The 13,503-nt window shown below is 42.5% G+C and overlaps 1 protein-coding gene across 1 annotated transcript in view; it reads right to left on the bottom strand.

Annotated features, from left to right (window-relative positions):
- Window positions 1-1,879: 1,879 nt before the first annotated feature.
- The window catches only part of LOC120549249 (spectrin beta chain, non-erythrocytic 5-like), a 16,145-nt gene continuing 4,521 nt past the window's right edge, over window positions 1,880-13,503 (bottom strand). Inside the window, exons 3-4 of the mRNA XM_039785993.1 lie at window positions 5,178-5,345; window positions 1,880-2,051 (exon numbers count right to left, since the gene is read on the bottom strand). Of these exons, the coding sequence (XP_039641927.1) occupies window positions 1,899-2,051; window positions 5,178-5,345 (321 nt within the window). The 3' untranslated portion in view covers window positions 1,880-1,898. The remainder of the gene's footprint in view (window positions 2,052-5,177; window positions 5,346-13,503) is intronic.

Genomic DNA, 13,503 nt, shown 5'->3' on the forward strand with positions numbered 1-13,503 from the left:
TTGATATTAAGAGATCCTATTTTTAGGCTCCTCATAGAAAAGTCAGAAAAAAGAAACAGACAAGTAGAGACAAGCAGAGAACAATATAAAGAGGAATAAAGTTTAAGTGTCATGATCATTGGAAGTTCTTATTCTTTTTGAGGTTCTAGGCTACTTCCTGTTTCCTTTCTTAAAGTCGTAATGTGCTTTTTGAGGCGATAGCGTTTCTTTTTATCCAACAGGTCAAAACCAATTAGTCTCTTCAGCACAGCAACAGACCTGATAAACTTTTCTGTGTCTTTGAAACAATCAGTCACTTTCACAGATCTTTTAAAAGTTTCATTCAGAAAACGATCTATTTCCTCTAATGAATACAGATCTGTGCTCAGATTAATTTCTCCAATAGACCCAGTATCAGACTCTGAATCATACTCCATGTCTTCACTAGCACATGATGCCTGACTGGTGAACAGGCCTCCACCCTGTCCAGCAGAGGTGATCCCAATGGGATCTCTGGTGATACTTGTGGAAGCTACTTCCTCAGTACTCCCTGACTGTGACTGCGCTTTAGCACCTACACACTCAGAATTACTCTCTACTGGCACTGGAACCTGCTGCTGCTCAGACTGGCTCTGCTTCTCCACATCACCTTCCTCACCTTCATCACCTTCATCATCTTCCTCACCTTCATCACCTTCATCACCTTCCTCAACAGCATCGCCGGCGGCTGCATCTGCAACGCCGCGATCTGCCGCCACGCCCCCAGCATCAGCTGCTCCAGCTACATCGGACCCGTCCCCGGGCGCAACATCATCCGACCCCGGCCCGCCAGCCCCCTCCGCGGCTTTATCCGCGGCCGGGGTTTCTGGCGCCGCAGCCTCGCCATCAGTCGGCGCCTGCCGTCTGTGTGGACATGCAAAGCGCTTGTGTCCCACCTCTCCACACTCAAAACATTTCAACTGTCCAGAGCTTGCATACACCATATAAGAGCCGTGACCATGCTTCACTCTGAAGGACACCTCTAGCATCTGTGTGGGCGAGTCCAGGAACATGAACACCTGCTGCCTCAGAGACTGCACATGGCGCAGTTTGGGATCTTTACATCCTAAAGTCACCGTTTTAAATCCACTTGCAAACTTTCCAAACCTCTGAAGTTCATTCCCCAACAACTCGTCGGATATGAACGGAGGAACACCAGATACGGTGATCCGCGTGGAGGGAACCGATAAAGGAGAAACCTGCACAAAGCTGTCCCTGATAAACACACCGCTCTCAATCAGCTGATGCACCAGCTGCTCATCCTTCAGAAACACCACCACTGCTTTGTTCATTCTGGATGCTAAAGACAGGTGGTCTGTTCACCAACCGCCAACAGCACCTCCTCCACAGTAACATTACTCTCCGGGGGGGGGGGGCTATCCTCACGCCCTGCCGGAGACTCGGAGGTGGCGTCTCAAAGGACGCCATTCCTCCCGAAAAAAAGACACTCGACCGAAACCCCGATTCCTCAGCAGACACTCCACAAGAAGTCTAAGAAACTTACCTGATCATGCACCAAAAAGACAGATTGAAGACACAGTCAAATCCGAAAAACAGGGACAGAAACAGTTTGAAACTCCGCGCCACTCGCACCTCCGCCACCACCACTCACGCTCACACTCACCGGAAACGGAGAGGAGAGGAGAGGAGGAAACAAGAGAGGAGAGGAGAGGAGGAAACAAGAGAGGAGAGGAGAGGAGAGGAGAGGAGAGAGGAAACAAGAGAGGAGAGGAGAGGAGGAAACAAGAGAGGAGAGGAGAGGAGAGGAGAGGAGAGGAGAGGAGAGGAGAGGAGAGGAGAGGAGAGGAGAGAGGAAAACAAGGAGACAAGACAAGGAAAAGATGAGCAGAAACAAGAACAGACGACATGATATTGGATTATCAGTCAGGCTGAAGGTTGCGGGTTCGATTCCCTACCTCGTCCAGGCTGATGGGTCCGATCTGGAACCTGAGGATGATGATCCACAGCAGACCCAGGATCAGCGTACGGTCCCCGTCCACCACATTCTCTGGACCAATCAGATCCACTCGAATCTGACAGGAAGGACAGTGATTGGTTCATGTAACAGTTTATGGAGCTGAGACAGACAGACAGACACACACACACACACACACACACACACACACACACACACACAGACATAGACATACACACACAGACACACACACACAGACATAGACATACACACACAGACACACACACACACACACAGACACATACACACAGAACACAACAAATACACACACAATACACACACACACAGACAGCATACACACAGACACACACACACACACAGACACTACACAGACACTACACACACACACACACACACACACACACACACACACACACACAGACATAGACATACACACACAGACACACACACACACACACAGACACATACACACAGACATACACACACACACACACACACACACACACACACACACACACACACACACACACACACACACACACACACACACACACACACAGACATACACACACACACACACACACACACACACACACACACACACACACCACACACACACACAGCAAACAGAAAAGCATGTTTAAACCATTTAATCTTCAGTGAATTTACTGTATATGTTTTAGAACAACTTAAAAATAATGTGGCCACAACATTTTCATCGTTTTGGATTTATCGGAACATTAAATGCAGTTACTACGAATATTCCTCAGTCCGATATGGAGGCCAGTCCGTGCTGCAAGAGTTAAAATTGGAATAACTGTCCATGTGTCAAACTCGAGGCCCGAGGGCCAAATCCGGCCCCTCGCTGGTTTTGATCCGGCCCGCATTTCAATTTGGGTTCACAATAAATTTAGGCCCACCTAGTTTTTGTCGCTTTTTCCAAAATGTATGGTGCTTTTTTTTCACATTTGCATTTTTGACACCGTTTTCAGCAGTTCATGCACTTTTTTCAATGCTTTTAACGTTTTTGATGCTTTACTAAATATATAGCGACTTTTTCTGAAGTTTTTGGCGGTTTTTACGATGTTTTTGTCAGTTTTTCAGACAACTTTGATGGTTTTTTCAGCCTTTTTCCAACTTTTTTTGGTGCTTTTTCCAATGTATTTGTCGCTGGCTGAGGAACTTTTTTGCCAAACTTTTTTGGGGCTTTATGAGGCCCAAAATGTAAGTGAGAAGACTACAGTATATATGCAATAAAAGTCAAAATAATTGAATTTTTATCTTAAATGAAAGCATGTCAATAAACTCTACATGTCTGGCCCTGGATGTGAGTCTCATTCTCCAGTGTGGCCCTCTGGGAAACTGAGTTTGATGCCCCTGGTCTAATCAATATAATTTTGAACTTGAGAGTCCTCTTCTTGAGGGCAGCAGATAAGAGATGTAAAGCATGGACATCAACACTAGATGGCGCTAAATGCAGCCCATTAAATACAGATGTGACCCATGGAGGAACTAGGCTGTGTATGCCAACTCTGTAACACGCTGTTTCTCAGCTGGCTTTGAGTCTGTCGTGTGTTCATATTTAACCCTTGTGTTTCCCTCGGGTCAAATTTGACCCATTTTCAATGTTTTTTTATATCAGAAATATGGGTTTCTTTCAACTAAGTTGCCCAAAATAACACAGATGCATGCATGCACCTAATCTTGGATTAGATACAACATTGTTCGCAGGTAAAATTAATTGATTACTTGTGTTTTATTCAATTTCATAGCATTTGAAAAACATTTTTTTTAATGGTTTCAAAACAGCATCCTGACCATGGTTTTAAGGAGTCTGAATGACAGACAGGTGAGCTACCTTGGTTTTAAGGACTCTAAATGAATGACAGACAGGTGAGCTACCTTGGTTTTAAATATGAATGACAGACAGGTGAGCTACCTTGGTTTTAAGGACTCTGACTGACAGACAGGTGAGCTACCTTGGTTTTAAGGACTCTGACTGACAGACAGGTGAGCTACCTTGGTTTTAAGGACTCTGAATGACAGACAGGTGAGCTACCTTGGTTTTAAGGACTCTAAATGAATGACAGACAGGTGAGCTACCTTGGTTATAAATATAAATGACAGACAGGTGAGCTACCTTGGTTTTAAGGACTCTGACTGACAGACAGGTGAGCTACCTTGGTTTTAAGGACTCTGACTGACAGACAGGTGAGCTACCTTGGTTTTAAGGACTCTGAATGACAGACAGGTGAGCTACCTTGGTTTTAAGGACTCTAAATGAATGACAGACAGGTGAGCTACCTTGGTTATAAATATAAATGACAGACAGGTGAGCTACCTTGGTTTTAAGGACTCTGACTGACAGACAGGTGAGCTACCTTGGTTTTAAGGACTCTGACTGACAGACAGGTGAGCTACCTTGGTTTTAAGGACTCTGACTGACAGACAGGTGAGCTACCTTGGTTTTAAGGACTCTAAATGAATGACAGACAGGTGAGCTACCTTGGTTATAAATATAAATGACAGACAGGTGAGCTACCTTTGTTTTAAGGACTCTGACTGACAGACAGGTGAGCTACCTTGGTTTTAAGGACTCTGACTGACAGACAGGTGAGCTACCTTGGTTTTAAGGACTCTGACTGACAGACAGGCGAGCTACCTTGGTTTTAAGGACTCTGACTGACAGACAGGCGAGCTACCTTGGTTTTAAGGACTCTGACTGACAGACAGGTGAGCTACCTTGGTTTTAAGGACTCTGACTGACAGACAGGCGAGCTACCTTGGTTTTAAGGACTCTGACTGACAGACAGGTGAGCTACCTTGGTTTTAAGGACTCTGACTGACAGACAGGTGGGCTACCTTGGTTTTAAGGACTCTAAATGAATGACAGACAGGTGAGCTACCTTGGTTATAAATATAAATGACAGACAGGTGAGCTACCTTGGTTTTAAGGACTCTGACTGACAGACAGGTGAGCTACCTTGGTTTTAAGGACTCTGACTGACAGACAGGCGAGCTACCTTGGTTTTAAGGACTCTGACTGACAGACAGGCGAGCTACCTTGGTTTTAAGGACTCTGACTGACAGACAGGTGAGCTACCTTGGTTTTAAGGACTCTGACTGACAGACAGGTGAGCTACCTTGGTTTTAAGGACTCTGACTGACAGACAGGCGAGCTACCTTGGTTTTAAGGACTCTGACTGACAGACAGGTGAGCTACCTTGGTTTTGAGGAAGCTGATGGCGTTGCTGTTGTTCTCCAGACAGTGGACTCTGAGTTTGCGGCGGCTGGGCGGAGGCAGAGTCTCTTTGGAGATGAGCTCCAGCAGACGAATCAGAACCACTCCGGTCTTCAGCTCCGTGTAAACGTCAGTCAGCTCCACTTTCTCCTGCAGGACGTAGAGACCCGTAAGACTAAACTCTGCTATAGGTGGCTAATATATCACACACATTAAACAAACACACACTGTTCATTTGTCTCAGTTTGATATGAAACTAAGCCATCTTTTCCCTCTGGATGTGAATGTTTTCCAAAAGACCAAAAACTAAATTCTAAAAGCAAAGATTTAATAATTAAGAAGGTTTAATATCATGCCGTTCTTAATACACCCATGCTATCTACCGCTGATGTTAGCTACTAGCCGATAGCCTGGGCAGTTTGGGAAACGCTAATGAAGTTACATCCACGTTACAGGCTATACAGCATACACATGTACAGTACAGGCCAAAAGTTAGGACACACCTTCTCATTCAATGAGTTTCCTTTTTATTTTCATGACTATTTACATTGTAGATTCTCACTGAAGGCATCAAAACTATGAATGAACACATATGGAATTATGTACTTAACAAAAAAGTGTGAAATAACTGAAAACATGTCTTATATTTTAGATTCTTCAAAGTAGCCACCCTTTGTTTTTATTAATAAGGGAAAAACTTCCACTAATGAACTCCTGACAAAGCACACCTGTGAAGGTAAAACCATTTCAGGTGACTACCTCATGAAGCTCATTGAGAGAACACCAAGGGTTTGCAGAGTTACCAAAAGCAAAAGGGTGGCTACTTTGAAGAATCTAAAATATAAGACATGTTTTCAGTTATTTCACACTTTGTTGTTAAGTACATAATTCCATATGTGTTCATTCATAGTTTTGATGCCTTCAGTGAGAATCTACAATGTAAATAGTCATGAAAATAAAAAGGAAACGCATTGAATGAGAAGGTGTGTCCAAACTTTTGGCCTGTACTGTACATCCATACATCCCTCGGGTGTATCATAAGATAATACCATGGATGTATTAATAGAACACATGGTGAATTACAACCATTAGCTATATCCATTATTACCGCTCAGGACCTTGGGAGAACCGTCATATGAGCATGCGCAGTGCAGGGCGACATGGGAGTCTGCTCTTGGTCATCATGTCTAGTTTAATAACACTGGATTCGGCTACTACCTGTTTTCATACAGAAGTTTAGTTTGCTAAATATATCACATTTTTTTAGGTGGATATTGGATGTGAAAAGAAGGAAATGGTTCTAACGTTGCACTTTAGATGTGTGTGGATGTCCCACACCAGGAGTCATTTATATAGTTCTATTTTATAGTGATCCATTATCTGTTTAAAACATCTTCTATTAAAGAAAAGATAGAAAATTTATATTTGTGTGTGCTGTAAAGTGGTTAGAAAAAATGAAATCGGCTAAATCGGGTGGCCTAACTCAAAGAAAAATCTGAATCAGCCTAGAAATTTGTAATCTGTGAATCTCTAATAAAAACAAGAACTGTTCCCATTTTAAAGCCTGGAATCAGCTAATTTTAGGGAAAATTTTAAGTTCAGGAAAGCACAACCAGTGTAGGATAAACTTCAACACAAAGTACTTTACAGCAGAATGAGTACTGTACTTTTACTACATGAAGCTACTTATACTTAAAAAGTAACTTAGGTAACAGTATTTATAAGCCTTAATTCACCCATCTAAATGTGAAAATATGCAGCTATACACACTACAAGTATTGTTTATTTAAATGGTGTCTGCAGCACTGGAAGAAGTATTCAGATCCTTTACTTCAGTAAAAGTACTTTTACCACACTGTAGAAATATTCTATTACAAGTAAGAGAGAGCATTGAAAATTACAAAATCCCAAATAATCAAAACTGGGCTTTTTTTCAAAGTTTTTGTTCCTTTTCAATGTTTTTCACAATTTTTTTTGGAAGTTTTTGTCATTTCTTTTGTAGTTCTTTGGTGCTTTTTCCGACATTTGTCGCTTTTTGACATTTTGTCAAGTTTTTTTCAAAAAGAATTGACGTTTTTGTCACCTTTTTCAAGATTTTTTTTAAATTTTTTCCCGACGTTTCTGTCCCGACATATGTCGGCTTTTGACCTCTTTGTCTCTTTTTCAAGTTTTTTTTCGGCTGTTTCCTTGTTAAGTAAAGGATTAAAATAGTTCCTTCCCCTGTATGTTGTTTACTGCAGTGTGAGAGTGTTTCTAAGCTGTAAGGAGACATGTTTACAGCTCTGCGGCTGACAGGAAGTTCAAAGTCTAAGGGCTAATTTCCCGTAAAATCATCCCGAGAGTCGAGCTTCTTCGCCCTGAAGTGTGTTACATAACTGCGTCAGGACATCCTGGTTATCTGCAGGTCACGTAACATCTTACAGCTCAAGTCAAGAGGACACATTCCTACCAATAAGAGGACCGTCGCTCCTAATTTTATACTCTTAAGTGTTTTAGGGTTACAGAAAGTACAAGACACGGTAGTTTAAAGGCCCAGACACACCGAGCAGACAGCCGACTGTCGGCAGAAAAGCCGGTCGGGCTGATCAGTCTCCCCGAGTTGGTCAAAAAAGGCTAGCCTGGTGAGAGAGTCCTGATCTGGTGAGCTCCAGTTCTCCACTCGCAGATCAGTCTGGCATCTTGAGATAGAGAAAATTTGGAGGCGATCGCCAAACGATCGACCAATCAGCGTTGGTTTTGAGGAGGGTTTAGGTGGTGATAGACAGATGGTTTATCCAATCAGCTAACCAGTATTTCCAGACAGCGGTAGCCCTAATTCTGTTAGCCACTCGCTAATGCTTTTTCCTCTTGGATCCTTCTTTTGGGATATGGACCGGGAACCTGAAATGAGGCCTTTTATTCCTAAATTCTCGTTACACAAACGGCAAATCTCCTTTACCGACATGTTGCTAGCTTGCTGAGCTAACGAGCTATGCTCTGCCTGCAGCAGCAGCAGGGGTAGCCTGGCTCGTGGTTGTATTTTCATACGCTTCGTTGATCTGATTGGTTGATTTGGCCTGTCTATCACCAACTATAGGTGGTGATAGACAGATGGTTTATCCAATCAGCTAACCAGGGTTTTCGCCCATCCCAAAAGTTCTCCAACGGTAAATTCCCAGATGGATATGACGAGCAAATGTGAAGCGATCCATCTGGTGGAGTCAGGTTACAAAAAAGTGCCTCAGAACGTAATAGTAATAGAGAACGAAGTCTCCATAGCAGCAGGCGGCGCTAATCTAGTCGCCCAAAAATGAAAACTGGCAGCTGATTGGACGAACGCGTCACATGGGGTCTGGCTGCTCCGGAAATTCAAAGCCAGACTGTCATGGCACCTCGTTCAGAATACGATCTCATATTGTACTAAAATAGTTCACCGAAATGTGTTTCTGAAAACATTTTAACTCTTGCGTTGTCCTTCAGTAGCCTGGTGAGAGCGTCCTGATCTGGCGAGCTCCGGTTCTCCACTCTCAGATCAGTCTGACATCTTGAGATAAGAGACAATTTGGAGCCGATCGCCAAACGACCGACCAATCAGCTTTGAGTTTTGAGGCGGGTTTAGGTGTGGCACCAACGAGAAGTGTCTATCACCAACTATAGGTGGTGATAGACAGATGGTTTATCCAATCAGCAAGTTTCATCTGAATTAGAAAGTATTCCTTCATTGAAAGAAGAGCAAAACAAACGACACTGGAGGCTTTTCTAGGAGGAAAATATTGGCTCTTCTGAACTTAAGAAATTAAAATGGCTGACAGTTGAAAACAGGGTGAGACAGTTGAAACTAAGATTAACAAGAAAGATTTTGTATAAGAATGAGCCAAGGTATTTTAAAGATTTTTTTTAAGCTTATTAGAAATTCTCATAGCTACTCAACGAGAGGTAGTGCCACAGACATAGTTCCGTGTAGATTTAAGACCTGTTTTGGGCAAAATACTTTTTTGTACATGGCCGCAATGGAATGAAACAAACTATTAAGTTAAGCCAGTCAGATTGTTGTTTTAATCGAGCATGTGGTGAATGGTTGTTAAATGCTAATTAGATTCAATCTTTTATGTAGTCTTAAAAGAATATTTATTATTACAGTGTATATATTTGTATTTATTTTGTATTTGGATGTGGTTGAGTGTACAAAAGGTACCTTTTAGTCATCTGTAGCTTGCCTGGACATCTTTGTCAGACTACAACGAGGACCACAATGGAAATAAGTTTGTAACTTTCTTGTGTTATCCTCGACAGTTCTGATAAATGTCACTGTGTTGGCATTTTTGTTATGCATTTATTTCTGTTACTGTCTAATAAATCAATCAATCAAAAGAAAAAATATGTTTTTGTCTATTTTTTACCCTTATTTTGACTTCCTTTATTTCGGATATATAAAAAAAACAACTTTGAAAACAGGTAAAATTTGACCCAAAGACAACATGAGGGTTAAGTCCAAAGGTTTTTGTGTTATATATATATATATACGTGTTATTTAGTCCAAAACATATTCCCAACTGTCCTCACGGTATTACAAACCCTCCAGAAATATTACAGAGGAAATGCATTTTTCTCTTCCTGCTGCCATCCTGCAGAAATCCCAGAGGAATCCTGAGAATGAGCATCAGCAGCAGCTGGCATCCAGTTATATCTCTTATCCAAAGAAAAACAAACACGAAATCCAGAACTAACGTGACGTGAACTGCCTGGAATCTGTCAAAGCTGCCAGAGACGGAGGCGAATTTACGAATCCTATATGGCCACACCAACCAATCAGAACTGTTGGCCAGGCGTCCATGCAACGCAAGGTAACGTAACCCGATGTGTACAGGTCCTATCCCCCTGACCAATCGGCTATCCTAACTGTGAAAAGGGAGTGAAAAGGCTGCCTTTCTCCCTTTTCACTAGGCCCTGTTCCCAAAATGAATACTGTTTGTGTCTGCTTGTGTCTTTTCTGAAGGGAGGGGCTGGGCAATCCTAAGGTGAAGAACAATAGGTAAGATAGTTAAAGCGTAACTCTGGCCAAAATGCAACCTAGTGTCTTTTTGTGAATGTACCCGAGTCAAACTTTCGTTTAAAAGCATATTTCGGACGGAAGCGCCACTTTTAAGATTCACCGTATCTATTGGTCACAGGTGTAGTTAAGGTGTAGAGCTCCTGGTGATAGTATATATCTATTGGTCACAGGTGTAGTTAAGGTGTAGAGCTCCTGGTTATAGTATATATCTATTGGTCACAGGTGTAGTTAAGGTGTAGAGCTCCTGGTTATAGTATATCTATTGGTCACAGGTGTAGTTAAGGTGTAGAGCTCCTGGTTATAGTATATATCTATTGGTCACAGGTGTAGTTAAGGTGTAGAGCTCCTGGTTATAGTATATCTATTGGTCACCGGTGTAGTTAAGGTGTAGAGCTCCTGGTTATAGTATATCTATTGGTCACAGGTGTATGGGTAAGGTGTAGAGCTCCTGGTTACAGTATATCTATTGGTCACAGGTGTAGTTAAGGTGTAGAGCTCCTGGTTATAGTATATCTATTGGTCACAGGTGTAGTTAAGGTGTAGAGCTCCTGGTTATAGTATATCTATTGGTCACAGGTGTAGTTAAGGTGTAGAGCTCCTGGTGATAGTATATATCTATTGGTCACTGGTGTAGTTAAGGTGTAGAGCTCCTGGTGATAGTATATACTATTGGTCACAGGTGTAGTTAAGGTGTAGAGCTCCTGGTTATAGTATATATCTATTGGTCACTGGTGTAGTTAAGGTGTAGAGCTCCTGGTTATAGTATATATCTATTGGTCACAGGTGTAGTTAAGGTGTAGAGCTCCTGGTTATAGTATTATCTATTGGTCACAGGTGTAGTTAAGGTGTAGAGCTCCTGGTTATAGTATATCTATTGGTCACAGGTGTAGTTAAGGTGTAGAGCTCCTGGTTATAGTATATATATTGGTCACAGGTGTAGTTAAGGTGTAGAGCTCCTGGTTATAGTATATCTATTGGTCACAGGTGTAGTTAAGGTGTAGAGTCCTGGTTATAAGTATATCTATTGGTCACAGGTGTAGTTAAGGTGTAGAGCTCCTGGTTATAGTATATCTATTGGCACAGGTGTAGTTAAGGTGTAGAGCTCCTGGTATAGTAGTATATCTATTTGGTCACTGGTGTAGTTAAGGTGTAGAGCTCCTGGTATAGTATATATATTACGTTACAGGTGTAGTTAAGGTGTAGAGCTCCTGGTGATAGTATATATCTATTGGTCACAGGTGTAGTTAAGGTGTAGAGCTCCTGGTTATAGTATATCTATTGGTCACAGGTGTAGTTAAGGTGTAGAGCTCCTGGTGATAGTATATCTATTGGTCACAGGTGTAGTTAAGGTGTAGAGCTCCTGGTTATAATATATCTATTGGTCACAGGTGTAGTTAAGGTGTAGAGCTCCTGGTTATAGTATATCTATTGGTCACAGGTGTAGTTAAGGTGTAGAGCTCCTGGTGATACTTGGAGCAAAGTCTCATGTTGTGTGGAGCCTTCTCAGTGTTTTAAAAACAGCTATTTTGAGGCTAGCATTAAAGTGCCCCTAGCACTCCCATTCAAAAGGCCATTTGACCGAAAAACGAAAATACGGTCAATCTTAAAAGTGGCGCTTCCGTCCTAAATATGCTTTTAAACGAAAGTTTGACTCGGGTACATTCACAAAAAGACACTAGTTTGCATTTTGGCCAGAGTTACGCTTTAAGTAGCTTAAAGTTGAAATAGCTTAAACTAACATAAATGGATTTAAACATTCAGCTTGACTTCAAGTAGTAATGTTAGCTAGCAGCGTAGAAGGCTAATAGTCGTACGATTGCTGAGCAAACCGGCCTTAATGTTGAGGAATTTGAGGAAGACTTTAGGTGTTCGGTTTAGCCGTCCTTCCTCAAGAATATGTGATGTTTTTCAATCTAAAAAAAATGCAATTTCCCGATACATTTTGTGTCTCTTTGTGGGTTTTTGCGTCTCTTTATAGTCGTGTTGTGTCTCTTTTTGGTCATTTGTGTTTCCTTTGGGGTCGTTTTGGGTCTCTGTGGTCATTTGGTGTCTTTTTGTAGTCGGTTTGTGTCTCTTTGTGGTAGTTTTGCCTCTCTTTTCACATCGTTTTCAACCGTTATCATCTCCATATCTGGGTCTAAAACGTTGGAAAAGCTAGAGCACATGATACTATACTTAAATGTTAATTGATGAAGGGGGTCACGCCAGTTCATCTGACAGGGCTGAGGGGTACCTCACACCAGAAAGGTTGTGATGTACTGCTTGATAAACATTAGTGTGGGAGCATGGAGGCTGAGATCAGCTGTAGAGGGTGAAACCGATGATGGATGGCTGTTTATAGACTGCAGTTAGAAGCTGATTATCAGGCAGGACCGTGACTCACAGCGATAACAGATACCAGGAGGAATTACACTGACATCATCACTAAACCCCCCCAAAAAAACTCAAAACCTTCTGAGGTGTACAGATAGTTTTGGGCTTAACCTTTGTGTTGTCTCCCCGTTGACCACGTACCCTTTTTAGTTTTTCTGGGTCAGAATTTTGCGTCTTTTCCAAGACACATAGACACACACACACACACACACACAGAGACACACACACATAGACACACACACACACACAGACACACACACACACACACACACACACACACATAGACACACACACACACACAGAGACACACACATAGACACACACACACACACAGACACACACAGGGACAACACACACACACACAGAGACACACACACACAGACACACACAGGGACACACACACACAGACACACACACACAGGGACACACACACACACAGAGACACACACACACACACACACAGACATACACACACACACAGACATAGACATACACACACAGACATAGACACACACACACCATTACAGGTTTTAGTTTTTACTCACAGAGACACACACAGAGACACACACACACACAGAGACACACACACACACACACACACACAGACACACACACACACACAGAGACACACACACATAGACACACACACACAGAGACACACACATAGACACACACAGGGACACACACACACACAGAGACACACACAGGGACACACACACACACACAGAGACACACACACAGGACACACACACACACACACACACACACACACACAGACACACACACATAGACACACACAGGGGCACACACACACACACAGAGACACACACACATAGACACACACAGGGACACACACACACACACACAGAGACACACACTTAGACACACACACAGAGACACACA

Source organism: Perca fluviatilis, chromosome 20, assembly GCF_010015445.1.
Source record: "Perca fluviatilis chromosome 20, GENO_Pfluv_1.0, whole genome shotgun sequence".
Lineage (NCBI taxonomy): Eukaryota > Metazoa > Chordata > Actinopteri > Perciformes > Percidae > Perca > Perca fluviatilis.